Here is a 21,722-nt window from a genome sequence, read left to right as displayed (position 1 = left end):
ACACACACACACACACCTAATTAAAGAGGTAACCCATATTCTTAGTCCTTCATATACACAGATGGCTAATTCTGGAACTGTCATGCTAAATATATCTTTGTCCCTGCAGTATGTATTGGCGTTTCGAGATGAGCATTATGCAGGCTTGTGTGTGTGTGTGTGTGTGTGTGTGTGTGTGTGTGTGTGTGTGTGTGTAGCGAGAGTGGGTCAGTTAGGTGATTAAGGGTGGGTCTGGTCAGTAGGGTGTTTGGAAATAGGGCGAAACTCAGTCATTCATTTGCACAGTCATTTATCTTGATCCTTGCTGATGAAAAAAGGAGAGAGAGAGAGAGAGAGAGAGAGAGATGAGCAAATTAGAGAGAGGGAAGCTAGGGTGAAGACAAGGGTGAGGGCTAGTAGAGTGATTTGGAAGAAATGAGGCTAATAAAGAAAGAGATGAGAGCGAGGGTGGGATAATGAGAGAAAGAAGAGTGAGGGAGAACTGAGAGAGAATGAAAGAATACGAGAAGATGAGGGAGAGAGAACAAAGGACTAGAGCCAAAAATTAGTTTATTATTAGCTTACTAGGAATATTAATCGATACTTATTAATATTTTTTGTCGCATTTCTATTTATGGATAATACGCGAGCCGAATTTCAAAAGACGTGACGTTAACGTGAATGCTACAGAGGCCAGTACGTAGGTCATTTCTCTCGGACGATTCCCAGCGAGATGATTCCTAGTAAGACAATTCCCAGCAAGATGATTCCCAGAGATGATTCCCAGCAAGATGATTCCCAGCGAGATGATTCCTAGTAAGACGATTCCCAGCGAGATGATTCCCAGCAAGATGATTCCCAGCGAGATGATTCCTAGTAAGACAATTCCCAGCAAGATGATTCCCAGCAAGATGATTCCCAGCAAGATGATTCCTAGCGTGACGATTTCTAGCGAATTCCCAGGGAGATGATTCCCAGCAAAACGATTCTAAGCGAGATGATTCCCAGCAAGACGATTCCCACCGAGATGATTCCCAGCAAGATGATTCCCACCGAGATGATTCCTAGCCAGATCATTCCCACATGGACGATTCCTGTATGAACATCTATCAGTCCTAGCCATGTTAAAACACACACACACACACACACACACACACACACACACACACACACACACACACACACACACACACACACAAGAAAAAAAAGGGATGGAAAGAATGAAAAATTACTGACTCTAAAGGATTTGGGTATAGGTGTTGTTGGGTTTGGTCTGTGTCATTTCCATTAGTTGACATGCATAACAACCTTTTTATGTTACGTGGGATTTTAACTGACGAAGAAATTTTGGTTTTCGAGACATTTTTGAGCCTCACTCATTTTTTATGTGGGAAAAAGTTTAGGTTGATGATGATGATGATGATGATGGTGGTGGTGGTGGTGGTGGTGGTGAAAAAACCTGAATTAGGGAAACATTTATTGGTTCCGTGGTCAGGTCATCTTCCTCTCTCGTAGTGACCTGACGACCTAATCTTCTCTGACCTGATAGTATGCCGGGTAAATGAGTAGCTGTGATCTCTGTTATCTCGCTTCACGGTCACTGAATAAGCAAGTGAGCGATAAGAGCGTGGATAGGGGAGGGTTAGAGGGCGTGGTGGTGCCTGTGTGTCTGTCTGTCTGTCTCATCTCTGTCTGGTAACTGTCTGTCGGTCTGTGTCTTTTTCTCCTACGTTTTAGTGCTTGTGTGTGTGTGTGTGTGTGTGTGTGTGTGTGTGTGCATATCCTGTTGTATCTTCTTGTCTGTTTGTCTTTCAGTGTACAGTCAAACCTACATCAAACTCAGCCTTGGAATCGCGTGACAAAGCAAGAGAAATGCGTGTGTTCGCGATAACTCCAGTGGCGCCACTGTTTTTCCACGATTTATGCACCGATTCTTGTTGGGCCAAGTGTACCTAGAGCGACAGCGATAAATACAGTCAGCTGGTTGGTCCATAAGTCAATCGTGTCTAAAGTTATAGCCACGGTACCAAAATTATACAATATCAATAACAAAACGATTCATTTAACCACCAGTTCTTTCAGCTGGAAGTGGCAGGAAGAAATTTGAATAGGAACACCACACACCATAAAGTAACTGACATAAATTTTTGGATATGACAAAGTGAAAACTGCTTAGACTGTCGACCTTGAGCCAGTATATTAAAGAAAATGTATTAAATAATGTTGCTTACTTGCGTTGTCGTGGAGCGTTCAAGAGACTTATTTATAAAAGATTCTGGCAAGTTTTTACCATCTGCATTTCGCCATAACTTAGCTGGTATCAAATGTCGTTTTGTTTTTCGTATTTTGTCTTTTTAAACACATGCACGCGCGCACACACACACACACACACACACACACACACACACACACACACACACACACACACACACACACACACACACACACACACACACAGAGTCAGGAGGGTAATGGTGATGACGGGAAAGGGAGGAATGGGAGAGAGAGAGAGAGAGAGAGAGGCCTTAAGAAATGGTGGGGCTTATTGAGTCTGTATTTTATCCCTTCAGGTTCTATAATTCCCCCCTGAGTTGAATAGAATCGTCGTGGCAGGAATAATGTGAAAGTGGCTCCAGTTAGTATTTTTATTGTGAAGTGTATGGCTGGTGTAAGAGAGAAGAAAAACGTGTATATAAACCATCTTATACACAAATTAAGCTTAGGAACACAAATTAAACTTAGGAACTTCATCTTATGCACAAATTTACCTTAGGAACTTCATCTTAAACACAAATTAAACTTGGGAACTTCATCTTAAACACAAATTAAACATAGGAACTTCATCGTATGCACAAATTAAACTTAGGAACTTCGTCTTATACAAAATTAAACTTAGGAACTTCATCTTATACACAAATTAAACTTAGGACCTTCATTTTATGCCCAAATTAAACTTAGGAACTTCATCTTGTGCACAAATTAAGCTGAGGAACTTTTCTTGTACACAAATTAAACTTAGGAACTTCATAAAATTACGACGCTTTAATGACGCGAGTGCTGAAGACCCCGACCTTTTCACGCAGGTAATTAGCATCACACACCAGTAATTAGCGTCCATCATTCAACACTTTTACCTGGCCTATTCCTGGAACCCTCAGTGGAAGTAGCAGCAACACCGTGACGTGCTACTTAATTGTTCCGCGTATCTTACTAGGCTGCCCTATTTGCAAACCATTTTTTCCTTTTTTTTTTTTTTTAAGCCTTCAGCTCTAGGAGGTACTTTGCATTTCGTTCTGCCTTTGTTTATTTATTTATTTTTTTTTCAGTTTTGGACAGACCCCTTGTCGTTCAGGAGCTAAACAAACTTCCACCATCCCTTTCAGTCTCATGCATTTTTATTTGTACTCTTCCTCTTATACTATGCTATTCAGGTGAGAGAGAGAGAGAGAGAGAGAGAGAGAGAGAGAGAGAGGGAGAGAAACGTACAGTATCGAGAATGAAAAAAACTCTCCTCCATTCATTCCTTTCGTCCATTTCATCGCCTAAAATAAGCCTTGGATTGTTAAGAAATTCCCAGAAGAGAATAAACTACCTTGGTGATCGCACGAAAAAGTATTAGAATGCGACCGTGTGAAAGAGGTTGCATTACTTCTCTCCCAATTTCATATTCCTAGAGAGCGTGGTGTCAAATCCAGTGTGTCAGAAAGTTGTGGTGTCAGATCCAGTGTGTCCGAAAGTTGTGGTGTCAGATCCAGTGTGTCAGAAAGTTGTGGTGTCAGATCCAGTGTGTCAGAAAGTTGTGGTGTCAGATCCAGTGTGCCAGAAAGTTGTGGTGTCAGATCCAGTGTGTCAGAAAGTTGTGGTGTCAGATTCAGTGCGTCAGAAAGTTGTGGTGTCAGATTCAGTGTGTCAGAAAGTTGTGGTGTCAGATCCAGTGTGTCAGAAAGTTATGGTGTCTGATCCAGTGTGTCAGAAAGTTGTGGTGTCAGATTCAGTGTGTCAGAAAGTTGTGGTGTCAGATACAGTGTGTCAGAAAGTTGTGGTATCAGATCTAGTGTCAGAAAATTGTGGTGTCAGATCCATTGTGTCAAAGTTGTGGTGTCAGATCCAGTGTGTCAAAGTTATGGTGTCAGATCCAGTGTGTCAGAAAGTTGTAGTGTCAGATTCAGTGTGTCAGAAAGTTGTGGTGTCAGATACAGTGTGTCAGAAAGTGTTTTACTAGTTATTAAAGTGCTTTGTTCGATCACAGGCTTGGGCAAGGGAGTGTTTGATTATTTTGGTTGTGCTGAAGCTGACTTTTCCGATCTTCCACAAGAGCCACCATCATCTCAAAAAAATCCTCCTCTGACACCTGAATGAGACATCCCTGGCATGTGTTCTGTTTGGACTCTTGGTATTAGTGCCGAAGTGGAAACATGTAAAGGTGTGCAGCGCGTAAGAAAAACTGCTGGACTCTAGGAAGCGGGCTCTCCGGTCTATTGTATCGTAGCGTTGTCAAGGGGTGGTGTGTGTTACGTAAGAGCAATGTGTCAGAAAGGGTTCAAAGTGGTGTAATGGCGTCAAGCATAGTGGTGGCAAGAGCAGTGCAGTGGTGTCGAGGGTAGTGTACTGAACTGGAGCGTAGAATCGATAGTTATGTGCTGTAGGGTAGTTCAGGTTAGTGGAATGTCAAGGTTAGTAACGTGTAGTAACGAATTTATTAGCGTCGTAAGTACTTTAGCGTGTAGATGTGCGGTGTGGTGAGGGTGTTAAAGAATGTATTGTACAAGGGTGATATACTGTAATTGGCAGTGTAGTGTTGGTAATAATAGTTTGATAGTGTAGAAGGTAGTGTTACTGATAGTGCTGAAGGTAGTGTAGAGTAATGCAAGAGAATCAAGAGCAGTATTGTTTCTCTTCCCCATGGAGAGTTCACAAAGTCACATTACTCTGTGACATTTGTCTGTGGCGGTGTAAAGGGTAGTGTAGTGTCGAGGAGAGGCAAGAGTAGTGTAATGTAGTAAGTAAAAGAGCCAAGAACGGTATAATTTCTTGACCCCCTGGAAAGGTCAGAAGGTCACACCACTCTGCTATATTTGGCTGTGGCGGGGTTCGTGACAGAGGCCAGTATTGCAGGCGATATTCCTCTCTTTTAAGTTCCCTTGGGCCACTACCTCTTTTAGACTTACGCCCCCGCTCTCCATCACCCCCCCCCCTTCCTCCGTCTCTCCCTCCTTCCCCCCGCCTAACCTTCGCCCCCTCTCCCTCCCTCACTGCCACCTCTGTCCCCTGTCTCCCTACCTTTTCATTACTCTTCCTCCTTCTCCCTCCACTCTCCTTCCCCTTTTTCTACTATTTCCCGCCCTCCTCCATCACTTTCCCTCCCATTTTTCTACTTTTCCTTCCCCCTTCTTCACTTTCACTCCCTTTTTTCTACTTTTTCCTCCCCCACTCCTCCTTTCTACCTTTTCCTCCCCTTTCCCCCTCCTCTTCTCTGTCCCTTACGCTCATCTGCTTCTTGCGCCAGTCCCTTCCTCCCTTCCACACCATTATTCCTCCTTCCTTCCTTACCGTATTCCCGCCCACGCTTTTCCTCCTCCATTACTTACCTTCCCTCCCCCTCCCTTCTCCTACCCTCCTACTAACACCTCCCGTCCATTCTTCCCTCCTCGCTTCCCTCCTTCCCTCCTCGCTTCCCTCCTTCCCTCCTCCCATTCCTCCTTCCTTACTCTTTAATCCCTTTTCTCCCGTCATTGCTTATCTGTCTCCTGTCGTTCCCATCCTCCCTACATCCTCTCTGTCCATTCATTTACCTTGCTTCTTCCATCCGTACTCTCCTAACTCACTCACTTATTCTTTCCTTCTTTCTCGCCATTTTCCTGTCATTCTTTTGTTTCATTTGAGTCAGCCATTCATTTTCTGATTTGCTCCCTCCCTCTGTCCTTCCTTGCCATTTCATCCTTCCATACTTCCATCTTTTTTCTTGTTTTTCCTTTCTTTCATTCATCATTCATTCATTTCTTCATTGATTCATTTTGCTCACCTACTTACCTGCCTACCGTCCTTTCATCCTTTCCACCAAACCCCAGTCTCCCTGCCCCTCTCATAACCTAATCATTCCCTACCGTACATTATCCCTCCCTCCCTCCCTCCTTGACCTCTCTTCTTATCTCCCTCTTTGCTGACCTTGCCGACACACTCCCTTCCTTAACCTAGTCCCTCCATCCTTTCTTTTTTTCCTTTCCTTCCCTCCATTATTGCTTGCTTGCTTGCTTCCTTCCTTAGTGCTATATCGTAATCCTTTTCCATCGCTTATAATTTTTTCCCCACGTGCATCACCTCATACCGTCTTTTTTTTTTTTTTTTTTTTTATTGCCTCTACCCTCTCACCTTCTCCACATCTTCTCTCCCTTCCTATTCTCCCATGTTTTACCTCCCCCCTTTTTCCTCTCTCCTCCCCATTTTTCATTCCTTTATCTCTGTCTTCACCCCTCTTTCTCCTTTTCTTCCTCCGCATTGCTTCTGTTCTCCCATTTTCGTGGCGTTACATCACTTCTTTCCTCCTTCTTTCCGTTCTTTCCCCTCTTTTCTTCTCCTGTATGTGTCTTTGCCCCTCTTTCTGTGTCTTCCTCCCTTTCTTTCTTACTTCTCCGCGTTCTTTTGCTTTTCACTTCTCCCTTCCGTCTGGCTGTTTCCCCTCTTCGTCTCATTTTTCACCTCTTCTTGCTTTCTGTCTCCTTGCTTGTAATCCAACTGCTTCTCCTCCTCCTCCTCTTTCCCTTTCATCACTCGTCCGTCCCTCCTTTCTTTACCTCTCCATCCTTTCCCTCCTTCTGTTTCTCCCCTCTCGTCTCTTCTCTTCGTCTCCCCTTCAATCTTCCTTCCCTCTCCATTCTCTCTCTTTTTTCACCTCTCCTCGCTCTCCTTCTTGCCCTCTCCCCTTCCGTCGTAATTTTATACCTAAGTGATGTCTTAATTCACCCTCTCTTCCCCTCCCCCATTTACCTTTTCATCCCTCTGTCCTCTCTTTACTCATTTTCATTATTTCTTTCATTCGTTTTTTCATTTTTCACACCTCTTATTTTCACTCATTAACTCCTTTATTTTTCCCAAGTCTTATTTAACTTTTTTTTTTTTTTTGCTGGCTTGTTTATTCAATTTTACGTCCTCATTCGTTTCTGTATTTTCACTTATTTTTTTTCACGTATGTGTGACTTTGGTATGATACTCCGTTCCCTGAGGCTTAGCAGTCCTTCTGCGTGCTATATACCTTCCCATATCACCACTTCAGGACAAATACCCACCGTTCGTATGGACTACGTTCTGGGGCTGGGGTTATTATTATTACTTATTTATTTTATTTTTCTCTGTGGGTTTTGTGAGAGAATGAGATCAGACTGTTTCTTGCCTCATTCCGGGATCGAACTTATGTCCTTTCACACAGCCAACTTCTCTGTGAACATGGCCACCACCTCCTCTCTCTCTCTCTCTCTCTCTCTCTCTCTCTCTCTCTCTCTCCCCCTTCATCTTTGCTTGTTGTTTTATATACTGCTTTTGTCGATTTTTTTTTTTCTTAAGCTTTAATTATTCCTTCTGAGTGTTCATTCATGTCAGCTTATTTTTGTAGTTTTCTTCGTTTGCTCCTTCGTTTTTCATTGTTACCTCTGATTGCTTAGGTGTGTGTGTGTGTGTGTGTGTGTGTGTGTGTGTGTGTGTGTGTGTGTGTGTGTGTGTGTGTATACTTTCACCGCGTCCCTGATGTGTTCCCGTATTTCTTCTTTTCCGTCCATAAAATCGATGTCATTATTGCCTTCCATCACCCTCTTGTGTACCCCATTTCACCTAATTACTTTCTCTCACTAATGCCACAGAATATTCTCTTGATTATTTTTTTTATATTACTTTCCCATCTTTCTTTGTTTTCATCTTTATTGACCCTCTTTCTCCCTCCCCTTGTTCTTCTTCTTTAAGAGTTTGGTTTCTGTATATTTCTTCCTTTGTCATATTTAAGATTCTTTTTAATTAATTGCGTGATAATTGGGTGTTCTTGTTTCTCTCTCTCTCTCTCTCTCTCTCTCGTCTTTTGTGTTCAATTTCTCAGATTTGCTGACGTTTCCATTATTTTTCTTTATTTAATGTTTTTCTCTGTTATTTATCACATCTCCGATAATCTCTCTGCCTCTCGTTATCATTCTCCCTCTCTCATATCCAGCCTACTTTGTTCATTTTTTCTTTTTTTATCTTTATTTCAACATACGCGATTGTTATTCATCTCTAGCCTTCTCTCTGCTTTCCCTATTCTTTTCTCCCTTTCATTCTGATAGCCAAACTTTCTTTTTTTTATGTCTACATCGTCTTTAGTTGTACTCTTAATTCATATTTTTCCCATTGTCATCTCTAATCTTCTCTCTGTTTTCTTTTCTTCTTTTCCCATTTTTTGTCTTTTAATTCCACACTTTAGGTTTATATTGTTTTCCTCATTTTTTTGTGTGTGTTCTTTCATTTATAAATCTCCCATATACAGTGTCATTTCTTTGAGCTTCTATACTGCTTCTCTCTTAAATTCTCCATTCCTTTCTCATATTCAGTTTTTTTTTTAATTTTTCGTTGCATATTTTCTCATCGTTATTTTCCATACAGTCATCACCCTCACCCTCGCTTCTATCTCCCTACTCCTTCCATTTGCCACTCCCCTCGTCCATTTGCCTGCAGCTTATCCCACAATCTCCCCTCATTCTTCTCCCCTCACCCCTTTACTCTGTTCTCTTCTTCCCCTCTTGGTTTTCCGTTTTTCTTCACCTTCTCTCTCTCTTGTTCTTTTCGTTTTCTGTGTTCCCTTCATCGTCTCCTCCACTCTGTCTCTCTTCTCACTTCACCCACTTGTTCTGTTCAACTTTGAAAAATGCAGTGCGTTTCATATTGGAAATAACAATGTCCATGTGAATTAAAAAATGAACAATACCCAGTCATCAGGTACAGAAAGTGAAAATGATCTTGGTGTGATAATATCAAATGACCTAAAACCGAGTAAGCAGTGCACCGAGGCGGTTAAAATTGCAAACAAGCTGGTGAGTTTTATTGGAAGAACTTTCGAGTTTAAATCGGAAAAAGTCATACCTGTCTTGTACATCTCGCTAGTGCGTCCCCATCTCGATTATTGTATGCAGTTCTGGTCTCCGTAGTACAGAAAGGTCATAGAAAAATTAGAAACAATACAGCAAAGAATTACAAAAATGATACCATAACTAAAAAACAAACCTTATGAGGAACGGCTTGAAGAACTTAAACTATTTAGCGTAACGAAACGCAGGTTAAGGGGTGACCTTATTGAAGTTTTCAAAATCATGAAGAGATAATATGACAACTTAGACATGAATAAATAATTTGAAATAGACTGGTCAAGTCAAACCAGGAGTAATGGCCGCAAAATTATGGGAAAGCGTTTCCAATCTCATAAAGCAAAATACTTCTTCTGCAGAGTCGTAAATAACTGGAACAGATTGCCCTCAGATACTGTGAAGAGCACCTAATAGACAAGTACTTGCACGAGAATCCTCAGCTGACTTTGTTTCTGTCCAAATAACGTACTTTTACCAGCTGTGCATAAGTTCATTCCCCTCCTGTCTGCAAGACACCCCATAAATTTAACATACCCTTACATAGCGTCACGTCATTATATATTTATCAATTTATTAAATGCAAATACAGTAATATAAGTACAGACTAGGATCTGCACAGATAGCCCTCAGTTAACAGTAACTACTCTTACTTTCGACTTGTGATGGGCTGTGGATCACTGAGGGTCCCTGTTAGTTAAGTGACCAGCATCGGGATTTTTCTTTAATATACCAGGGGTCATTGTTTCAGGAGGTAACTTGTGTCCTTGTCCCGCATGGGAAGGTTCCTTGTCTCAGTGGATTGAACGAAGCTGGGGTCTGATTGACTGCTGCCTATTTAAAAGCACCAGGCAAGGCTGCTACACCACCCCTGAACATTCACACTGTGCATTTTCCACACTGTGTCTACAGACGTCCCTTTACCTCAACGTACCCGTACATAATGTCATGCCTTAGTTATTTGATTATTATTTTTTTTTTTTTACTTAACTACCTTCTCTTTCAGGTTATTCAAACTGGTAACTTATAGTTAAAGTATTAGAGATTGTAACTTCTCCTTTTCAGTCATTCCTATGAAATTTCCATGTCAGTTTTTCCATGCTGCACGGTAGTCCTTATCACTTTTTCCTGATAGTTTTAACTGGAGGGTTTGGAGGCGCGGGAGCCTTCTTGCTTTACTATCCTTATTCTTCAACATGTAGAATTAGATCTCGTAGTCATAGTACACACTACACTTCCTATTCAAAATTTACCAAAATGGCGTCAATTCACCCAGCCTCGGAGTCCCCAGGGGGGGGGACCATAAATGCCCCCGCCATCTGCCCCTCTCCCGGTGACGACTCGAGGTGCCTGGAACCACTGTCTGACTCTCTTCTTCTTCATTTCTGCAACATTCGTGGCCTTTCATCTAACTTTCGCTCTGTTGAGCACCACCTCTCCTCCTCTAAACCTCACCTTCTTTTTCTAACGGAGACTCAGCTGTCTGAGGCAACTGACAGCAAACCCTTTTCTGTATCCTCCTACTTTCTCTATTCTCATTTCAAAGCCAAAGGTGGCTGTTGTGTATACATACGCAACGACTTATCTTGCTCTCGTATTCCTGAACTTGATTCTTCTGAATTCTCCACTCTCTGGCTTCGGCTTTCCTGTCATTCTCTGACTAAATATATCTGTGCTGTTTACTTATCCCCTAATTCTACTGACTATCAAAAATTCTTCGACTATCTTACTTCTACGATGGAACACATTCTGTCCATTTCTCCTTTCTCTGAAATCTCCATTCTTGGAGATTTCAATGTTCACCACCACCTTTGGCTCTCCTCTCCTTTCACGGATCCACCTGGTGAACAAGCCTACATCTTTTCTATCCTTAATGACCTAGAGCAGCTTGTACAGCACCCTACCCGTATCCCTGACCGCCTTGGAGAGAGCTCCAACATACTTGACCTCTTCCTCACAACTAATCCTTCTGCTTACTCTGTTAATCTTTTCTCTCCGTTGGGCTCCTCCGATCACAACCTCATTACCTTAACCTGTCCTATCGCTCCAGTACGGCCTGCGGACCCTCCAGGGAAACGTCATCTCTGGCATTTTGGAGCTGCGGACTGGGAGGCCCTCAGGCAGTACTTCTTTGATTTTCCCTGGAATGATTATTGCTTCCATGGCCGTGAGCCATCTGAGTGTGCCTTGCGCATTACGGAGGTTATTCTCTCGGGCATGGAAGCATACATTCCTTTCTCATATCCTTTGACTAACGCAAGAAAGCCTTGGTTTAATCACGCTTGTTCTAATGCTGTCCGCAACAAGGAGAAGGCCTACAAAAGGTACCGGAGCCAGCCCACCCCTGAATCACATAATCTTTACGTTTCTGCCCGGAATCGTGTTAAGTCTGTTCTTCGCTCTACTAAAAATAATTTCATCCATACTAAATGCTCTCAACTCTCCAACTCGAATTCTTCCCGCTCCTTCTGGCACCTTGCCAAAAATCTTTCTAACAACTTTACCTCATCATCCTTCCCTCCTCTTTTCTACTCTGATGGTTCTGTAGCTATTTCTTCTACTGATAAAGCAGATCTCTTCGCACAGACTTTCTCCTCCAATTCCACCTTAGACGATTCCGGTGCTGTTCCTCCATCACTTCCCCCCTCTGACTTCCTCATGGCTGACATTAAAATTTCTTCAGTTGATGTATTTTCTGCCATTACTGGCCTCAGTACTAACAAGGCATATGGGCCTGATGGGGTCCCTCCTGTTGTTCTCAAAAACTGTGCTTCTGTGCTTACACCCTGCCTAGGCAAACTATTTCGCCTTTGTCTGTCAACTTGTACCTTTCCTTTTGGCTGGAAGTTTGCTCTCATTCAGCCAGTCCCAAAGAAGGGTGACCACTCCCAACCCTCCAACTATCGTCCAATTGCTTTAACTTCCTGTATTTCAAAAGTTTTCGAGTCAATTCTTAATAAAAAAATTTTAAGGCATCTTTCCTATCACAACCTTCTTTCCGATCGTCAGTATGGGTTCCGTCAGGGACGCTCCACTGGCGATCTTCTCACCTACCTTTCAGACTCCTGGTCATCCTCCTTTCGGGACTTTGGCGAAAGCTTTGCCATTGCACTTGACATCTCAAAGGCTTTCGATCGAGTCTGGCATAAATCTTTAATTTCCAAACTGCCCTCCTACGGTTTCTATCCTTCTATCTGTGCCTTCATCGCTAGCTTCCTTTCTGGTCGTTCTATAGCTGCTGTCGTAGACGGCCATCGTTCTTCTCCTAGATCTATCAACAGTGGTGTTCCTCAGGGCTCTGTCCTATCACCAACTCTCTTCCTTTTATTCATCAATGATCTTCTAAGCTGTACATCTAACCCTATCCACTCATACGCTGATGACTCCACCCTTCACCTTTCCATTCGGTTCCCGCAACGCCCATCTCAAAAGGTTAAGAAACAAGGGATGAGGCTATGGCACACCTAATGTCTGACTTGGCTCATATCTCTGACTGGGGTAAAAATAATATGGTTGTCTTTAATGCTTCTAAGACTCAGTTCTTACACCTATCAACCCGACAAAATCTTCCACAGGTATACCCACTAATGTTTAATAATATTCAGATTAATCCTGCATCATCCTTGAACATGCTTGGGGTTTCATTTACTCGGGACTTATCTTGGAAAGATCATATTACATCTCTTGTAAAATCTGCTTCCAAGAGATTGGGTGTGCTAAGCCGACTCCGCTCTTTCTTTACCCCTGCACAATTGTTGACTCTATACAGGGGTTTTATCCGCCCCTGTGTGGAGTACAACTCTCATGTGTGGGGAGGCTCCTCACATACAGCTCTTCTCAATAGGGTGGAGTCAAAGGCTTTTCGTCTCATTAACTCTCCTCCTCTTACTGACTCCCTTCAACCTCTGTCTCTTCGCCGCACTGTTGCATCTTTATCTCTTTTCTATCGCTACTTTAATGGTCACTGCTCCTCTGAACTGTCTGCTTGCATTCCTCCACCTCTACGACGGGCGCGTAGCACCCGTCTGGCAGCAAACTCTCATCCCTTTTCTGTCCAACTCTCTAATGCAAGAGTTAACCGTTACTCCCAGTCTTTCATTCATGCAACAGGTCAGCTCTGGAACTGTCTCCCTCTGTCTGTATTTCCTCCTGCCTATGATCTCCAGTCTTTCAAACGCAGTGTGTCCAGGCATCTCAAAATGATCGGATCTTGAATTTGGCTCTCTATTGTATTTTGTTTTTCTCTTGGAGGGAACTGTTACTGCGGGCTCATGGCCTTTGGTTCCTTCTTCCTCGCATAAAAAAAAAAAAAAAAAAAAGTCTTCTCTGTAATAAACAGCCTCGAGAGGACCATAAGGTCTGTTGCTGTTTGCTTTCCTTTGTATTCCTCCTCAATTTTCTCCCTCATTTCTTTGTATCGACTTTCTTCAGTGTGTCTCTCCCTTTCTCATTATCTCCTCCTCCTCTCTGTTATCTGTGTCCATATTCTTTCTTCCACCCTCCCTCTTGCCATTCCAACCCTTCTAATTTTTTCCTTCATACCTCCTCCTCCGTCCTTCCTTCTTGTCCTCCTTTTAGTCTCTTCCTTTCTCTCTTCTCTCACGCATTCATTTCTTTCTTCATGTCCTTGTTCCACCCTTCCTCCATTGCCTTCCTTCCACCTTCCTTCCCTTTCTTTCCTTCATTAATTCATTCATTCATTTTTTTCTGTCCATCAATAATCCATCCAATCTTCCTTCATTCTCTCCATCCCAGTTTCCTCCATTCATTATTTCCTCCCCTCTCTCCCCTCCCCGTCCGTCGTCGAGGGGGTTAGGATATAGGAGTTCACATTCCTCATTTTATTCTCGTTTTGCGTGCATGAGAGACCCTGAGCTGTCGGGAGGGGCGGGGGAGGAGTGGGGAGAGGGAGTAGGGGAAGTGGGAAGGGGAGAGGGAGTAGGGGAAGTGGGAAAGGGGAGAGGGAGTAAGGGGAGTGGGAGGGAGAGAGGAATTGGGGAGGGGTGGGGAAAGGAGAGAAGGGAGGAGAGGGGTGGGGAAAGGAAAGCATAGAGGGTAGAAGAGAGGAGAATGGGGAAGAGAAGGGTGAGGAGGGGATGGAAAGAGTGAATATGGAAAGAGCAGGGAGGGGAGGGGGGAAGGAAGGAGGAAAAGGAAAGGGGAAATAGGAAAGGAGAGGGAGGGAAATGAGAGGAAGGGGAGACGGAAAAGGGGGAGGGGAGAAGAGGGTTAGGAAGGAGGGGGGAACGGGCAAGGAGGAGAAAAGAGGAATGGGTTAGTGAAGGGAGAAGAGAGGGGAATGAGGAGAGGTAAGGAATAGCGGAGAGAGAGAGAGAGAGAGAGAGAGAGAGAGAGAGAGAGAGAGAGAGAGAGAGGCTATGGAGCGGTTAGGAAAAAATACCGATAGGGGGTCATTTTATTGATGCATGAGAGTACCAGTGAAGTATTGAAGGTTAAGGAGAGGTGGAGTGGACGGGCAAATGTGGCTGTATGTGTACGGGTATGTATGTTTAATGTTTATTTGTATACCTGAGCTTGTGTGTGTGTGTGTGTGTGTGTGTGTGTGTGTGTGTGTGTGTGTGGAAATATTTGTGTTTGTGTGTACATATATGCGTACTCGAATGTATTTATTTAGTGTGTCTCCGTATTTTAGTGTTTAAGTTATTGTATGTTTGCATGTATGTATGATTGTGTATGTATGTATGTATGTACCGTATGAATGTAAAATACTTGAGAGCATGTATGATGTACAGGTATGTACCGGTATATATGTCTGACTGCGTGTGTGTGTGTGTGTGTGTGTGTGTGTGTGTGTGTGTGTGTGTGTGTGTGTGTGTGTGTGTATTATATATTCCGAGAACCATGTACGTGTTGCCGTGTCCGGTTATTATTACTATTATTTTCCCCGCAACAATCACAGACAGGCAGACGTGTGCGTGCCTCATGTCAATCTCTCAGCCTGCATGCGTGTGTGTGTGTGTGTGTGTGTGTGTGTGTGTGTGTGTGTGTGTGTGTGTGTGTGTGTGTGTGTGCTAAGGTCGCTATTGTATTGTCCCGGGTCAAGGTTCACACTGCATTTTGTGTTGAGTGGCCTTTGTGTGCTTGGCTTTGTTGCTAAGTCTCCATTGAACTCTTCCTAAGAGTATTATTGTTTCCCGTATTATTATTATTATTATAGTAGTAGTAGTAGTAGTAGTAGTAGTAGTAGTAGTAGTAGTAGTAGTGTTATTATTAATTTACTAATGTACTCGGGTCTTTATTGAGTTGAAGGTTGGATTGAAACAGGGATGTGTCATGTCTCCATGGTTGTTCAGTCTGTATATGGATGGGGTTATAAGAGATACAAGGTAGGGCAGTGAATGTTGGAGCGGCCCTAATGAGAGAGGGCAGTGTTTGGATACTCCCTGTACTGTTGTTTGCAGATAATACGGTGATTTTAAGTGCAGACGAAGGGGAGCTGCAAGGCTTGGTGGATGAGTTTGGGAGAGTATGGAAGAAACGGAATATGAAGGTGAATTTAGGGAAGAGTAAAGTTATGGTCTTCGAGAGAGGTGAAGTCAGTGAATGTACAGTGAGGTTGGATGAAGAGGAAATGGAAAATGTGAGTGCAATTAAGTACTTGGGTAGTGTGATGAGTAAGGATGGAAGTTTAGAGGGTGAAGTGCTTGAAAGGGTACAACAAGGAAGAAAGGTTGCTGGTTCCTTGAAAGCAGTGATAAGAAACAGGGAAGTGAGCATAGAAATGAAAAGGTTGCTACTTGACAGTACTGTGATACCAGCTCTAACATATGGGAGTGAAGCTTGGACCTTGTTGGAGGGACAGTAGTCAAGAGTGAGAGCAGTAGAAATGAGTTATTTGAGAGGAGCCTATGGAGTCACATGGAGAGACAGACTGACAAATGAGGAAGTGAAGGATCGTTCTGTTGTGGATGTGGATGTGATAGGAAGCGTTAGGAGAAACACATTGAGGTGGTTTGGCCATATGGAGAGAATGGAGAGTGAGAGATTAACGAGGAGAGTGTATGTGAGTGAGGTGGAGGGGGGGGGAGAGGAAGGGGGAGGCCAAGGATGAGATGGAGGGATGGAGTGGAGAGGTATGTGAGAGAGGGGTGTGTGAGCTGGGAGCAGGACAGTGAAATGGCGGGGGACAGGGCGACGTGGAGGCGATTTGTTTGTGGCCACCCCTACGGGACTAAGGCGTCTAGCAATAGATAGGTAGATAGATGGATAGAACTCTTTGAATTCGTTGACGTAAGTTATAATTTATTCTTAGTGCTGGAGAGGGACGCCTTCACGTAGTGGCACCGATGTGAATGGGTGGCTCCGACGCCTGGCTATGCAAACGTCCCTCAGTTCCCTCCCTTTCCCCCCAAGAGAAAGATTGTGGTCTGCAGGGGAAGACTAACTTGATCCTGCAGTCGACTGGGTTCACGTTCAGATGAGCCAGGGGTTACAGCCACCACCACCACCACCACCACTACTACTACTACTGCGTCAGTTACTACTACTACTACTATTACCACGAATACGACTGCAGCTACTATACTTTATTCATGCCGCTTCGAAACTGTTGAACCTATTAATTGTCTCTCTTATAAAAGGGGTTAAGGAACATAAGTCCAGTTCGATATTTTCTTGAGTAAAATCGTCTGGTGGAAGCAAGAATAAGGCATTAATGAGGCCAACGTCTTGAAGGAGTTAAGTAAGATCTCTCGTAGCGAAGATGCCTATTTCAGCCACTAACAGGTAGAAGTAGATCAATTTTTTCCTACTGTTTGTTTCTGTTTGCATAGGACTGTTCTGTTTGACACTTCCGAGGCTCCTCTATGACTCCTTATTTAGTGTTTCAGGTGGTTAATGATGGCGTATTGAGACGCAGGTGCCTTTGACTCCATCATCATCATCATCATCGTCATCATCATCATCATCATCATCATCATCATCAATCATCATCATCATTAAGTCTGTCAGCCATTCAGTCAGTCATCATCATCATCAGTCTCTCTCTCTCTCTCTCTCTCTCTACGTTTATTTGTTTGACCTAGTTTTGAAAGCGTGACCATGTCATTTTCGGCGGATTTTGTGGCATGTAAACTTACTATATTATTCGAGCAATGGCTTTTGTCTGAGAGAGAGAGAGAGAGAGAGAGAGAGAGAGAGAGAGAGAATTTTTCCTTCAGCTTTGATCACCGAGACAGTTTATCTCCTAGGAAGGGTAGATGGCAGGTTAAATTATTATATCAGAGAGCGTGGTGCTTCAGAGAGGGATTAGGATCTCATTTTAGTTTTATTTTTTACTCTTTCACTTTCTCATTTTCTTTTTCATTTTTCTTTACTCTTTCTTTCTGTTTTCCATTCTTTTCCCTTTCCTTCTTTATGCATCTTTTAAGTCCTCTCATGTTTTACCTTGCTTTTCATTCCCTTCTTGTTATATAGCTTCTTTTACTTTCCTTTTCCCATTCCCTCCACTTCGTTTTCCATCCAATCCCTTCCCATCCCAGTCTATCATATCCCGTTCATTTCCTTCCTTTCTCTTCTAACCCTTCCCTTCCCTTCCCTGATCTTTCCTCCCATTCCTTCCTCTTCCCCTTCCCCTCCTCCTTGTCCTCTCCCGTCCCCTTCCTTTCCTTCTTGTCCTCTCCCTTCCCCTTCCTCTCCTCCTTGTCCTCTCCATTCCCCTTCCTCTCCTCCTTGTCTTCTCCCGTCCCCTGCCTTCCCCTTCCCCTTCTCCTCTCCCCTCCCCTCCCCTGCCTTTCCCCCTCATCAACCACCCCAGCCCGGCCTAAATATAACATTCCCAGCTCACCTTCACAAGAAATAATAAACCCTTCCCCTCCCCTCCCTTCCCTTCCCTTTCTTTTCTTTTCTTTTGTTTTCCTTTCCTTATTATTTCCTTTCCTTTCCGTTCCTTTCCTTCCCTCCCCATCACTTCCCTTCCCCTCCCCTCCTTTCCCTTCCCTTCCCTCTCTTTCGTAGTCTCTTCCCATCCCCACTCTGAGTTTTTTTCTTCCCTCCCATTGTCTTGTATTCACTTTCCCTGCCCCCCATTCTCTCCTTAAATTTACTGTTCCTTTCCGTCTCTCTCTCTCTCTCTCTCTCTCTCTCTCTCTCTCTCTCTCTCTCTCTCTCTCTCTCTCTCGCACCTTACCCTTTACCTGTCCTTCCCTTCCCATCCCCTTCACTCATATTCATAATCATCCCTTTGACAAACAACCTCAAGAAGACCATTAAATCTGCTGCTGTTTGCTTTTCTTTGTGTTCCTTTGTACTCCCCTCCCACTGCTCCCCTCCACAATCAATAGAGCCCCCACCCTTTCACCCCAACCCCTCCCCTATAACCAGAGACGATTTATAAGGAGGTATTTTTCGATTTAATTTTGATACTCTATACCCCCTTTCCCATGCTTCCCTTCACAGTCAGTAGTACCCCATCCCTGAATCGTCTGGTCTTAGTCAAGGTATGATTTTTAGATTTAGCACTAGTACAGAAAGGGTTAATTAAGACGATTTTTGAAGCCTTTGACTGGTAGGATTTCTCTCAGGTGAATTAACTCATTAGGTGTTTAGCTTGAGTAAGATATTGAAGTGGACTAAACGTAGCGAATGTGTTAAGTGAGTACACACACACACACACACACACACACACACACACACACACACACACACACACACACACACACACACACACACACACACACACACACACAGGCAGTGCTCGTTATAAGTAAGGGGTTTGTCGAAAAATATCCCAGCTTTTGACGTACAGTTCTTTGTGTAAATTGGAGGAAACTAGCCTAGCAAACCTTTGAACAGCAATGGAATTTTAATAGGCAATTTTTCCTTAAGTTACGACGGACGAAATAGCTAAAAATAACGTGAAAGAAGACGAAGTATAATGAGGACTTTTTTTTTATGTGCTGTTATTGAATACAGGACGTACAGTGTTCTAATGTTTCAGAGTTGTTCGTCCTGTGTTATAAATCGTGCAGCACACCAGGCGGCTCGATATTTGTTGTTGTTGTTGTTGTTGTTGTTGTTGTTGTTGTTGACCGTACCTTTGGAATCCGAACCTGCAGTCTTTACGCTGCCTCTCCCCCCGTCATCATCCCCTCTGTTGCCCCCACACTCTCATTATGTCACACTTTTCCTCCCTTCCCCTCCCTTTCCCCCTCTTTCTTGTCTCTCTTTCCCCTTCCCTTCCCTTCCCTTCCCTTCCTTTCCTGTCCTTTCCTTTCCTTTCCTTTCCCTTCCCTTCCCTTCCTTTCCTTTTCCTTTCCTTTCCTTTTCCTTTCCTTTCCTTTCCTTTCCTTTCCTTTCCTTTTCCTTTCCTTTCCTTCCCTTCCCTTCCCTTCCGTTCCATTCCATTCCATTCCTTTCCCTTCCATTCCTTTCCTTTCCATTCCATTCCATTCCCCATTTTTTCTCCCCCTGTTCATTCCTTTACCTCTCCCTTTTCTTCCATTCCATGCCATTGTATTTTATCCCCCAGTCTGATGAATTTTTTCTGTTATATTTGTGCTACCTTTGGACTACTTTGCCCAATTTCAGAGTTTTTTATTTAAATGGAGGAGCCATCATTAACTTTTGGACCAGGGGGCTCTCCTCAGCTGAATAAAATCGTCTGACAGCAGCAAGAATAAAAGAAACATGATATATTTGGACGGAAATGGTCACAGGGCTGTTCGTATACAACCATTGCAACCATTTTCCCAGATTGAAGATTTTCCTGTTTACCCATTTACCCGAATCCAGCCGTTTCCTCAGCTCAAGCCAGTCGCCAAAATGTGCCTAGTTTCGCCTCGGTTGACTTTATTTTCACTCTCATACCCGGTGTATAATCTTGGTCATTACACATTTGTTACATTCCACTTACTTTATCGGGTTGACTCGTTATATTTAACTGAATTTTTTTTACAGTAACCAAATTGAGCCTTGTTTTTTCTTGATTGAGATTATTTTCCATGTGTTACACAATCCCAGTCTAACAATTTCTTTTCTTTTTTCTGATCAGGCCAAATTGAATCTAGTTTTACGTCGACATGTTTTCTCAGATCTTACGTAATTCCAGCCTAACAATCTCTTTTTTCATCCATCCCATCGTGTTACCGGGTCGTTCAGATAAATCAGCATATTTACTAAGGTGCCGCGTTCTTCCTGGAATAAATCATTTTCACTTGTTTGAACCTTCCCCCCCCCCCCATACTCTGACATATATTCTGGATTAAGCTTTCTATGTGAAGTAAGGAACCCGCTTATCCTGGCCATCCAAACCATCCAGACTCCCTTTTATCCGGACTGACCCATTATCTGGACTGACCCTTTATCCAGACTGACCCTTTTATCCAGACTGACCCTTTTATCCAGACTGACTCTTTATCCGAACTGACCCTTTTATCTGGACTGACCCTTTTATCCAGACTGACCCTTTATCCGAACTGACCCTTTTATCTGGACTGACCCTTTTATCCAGACTGACCCTTTATCTGGACTGACCCTTTATCCGGACTGACCCTTTTATCCGGACTGACCCTTTTATCCGGACTGACCCTTTATCCGGACTGACCCTTTTATCCGGACTGACCCCTTTATCCGGACTGACCCTTTTATCCGGACTGACCCTTTTATCCGGACTGACCCTTTTATCCGGACTGACCCTTTTATCCGGACTGACCCTTTTTATCCGGACGGACCCTTTTATCCGGACGGACCCTTTATCCGGACTGACCCTTTTTATCTGCAATGGCCCATCTATGCAAACCGCTTCTTATATGAAGAATTCTAGATCGCCTCCTTTTTATGCAGGCTGACCTTGTAATACGGACTGGCCCTCCCCGATTCCTTTCGTGCTTCCCTGTTTCTATTTCTGGATCTTACCTACACCCTTTAATTAGCAGGACATGGGATTAGGGTAATGATGATAATTCTAATGATGACGATGATGATGATGATGACGAAAGTGATGGTAATGGTGATGACAGTGTTGATAGTAATGGTGACACGATGATGCTAAAATGAATGACGATGATAACGACGATCATGGTGATGGTAATGATGATAACACAATTGCTGGTGATGATGATGATGATGACAGTAGCACTAATGGCGATGAAGAAGATGCAGACGATGACGACGACGATGATGACAATGCCCTCCGTTTCCCTGACCATTTCTACTACCCTGTTATCCGGACTCCCCCCCCCCCCTTCTGTTCAAACTCTCCCATTGATCCGGCTTGACCCGTTTATCCGGACTGACCCTTTTCTCCTCCCCTCTCCCTTGAGACAGTTGGGTCATGTGGTGGCCTATTATCCGGAGCCAAGGTCGGACTTGTCAATAATTTTTAGCGTGGTGATTGTGGTGGGGGAACACGCGAGGATTGTGGTAGTTGTGGTGGTGATGGGGAGAGAGAGTGGGGCTGTGGTGGTGGAGATTGATAGTGGTAGTTTAGGTTCTTGAGTTGCTGAAGGGTGTATTAGTGGTAGTTGTAGTAGTAGTAGTAGTGGTTGGTGTAGTGGCGGTAGTTGTTATGGTGGTGATAGTATTTATGGTGGTGAGGGGAGAGGTTTGGTGGTAGATGTGATGGTGAGGGATGGTGGTAGTTATGATAAGGGGAAGGGAGTGCTGGTAGTTATGATGGTGAAGTATGGT

At 43.6% G+C, this 21,722-nt stretch overlaps 1 protein-coding gene across 1 annotated transcript in view; it reads left to right on the top strand.

Annotated features, from left to right (window-relative positions):
- Positions 1-755: 755 nt before the first annotated feature.
- Positions 756-21,722, top strand: part of enc (R3H domain containing protein encore) — a 187,570-nt gene continuing 166,603 nt past the window's right edge. The window contains exons 1-2 of the mRNA XM_080279461.1: positions 756-855; positions 3,654-4,181. Of these exons, the coding sequence (XP_080135587.1) occupies positions 756-855; positions 3,654-4,181 (628 nt within the window). The remainder of the gene's footprint in view (positions 856-3,653; positions 4,182-21,722) is intronic.

This window comes from Coenobita brevimanus, chromosome 78, assembly GCF_032717465.1.
Source record: "Coenobita brevimanus isolate Jiangsu-jjx chromosome 78, ASM3271746v2, whole genome shotgun sequence".
NCBI lineage: Eukaryota > Metazoa > Arthropoda > Malacostraca > Decapoda > Coenobitidae > Coenobita > Coenobita brevimanus.
The sequence above is the reverse complement of the archived record's forward strand: the minus strand, read 5'-3'. Positions and strand labels throughout refer to the sequence as shown.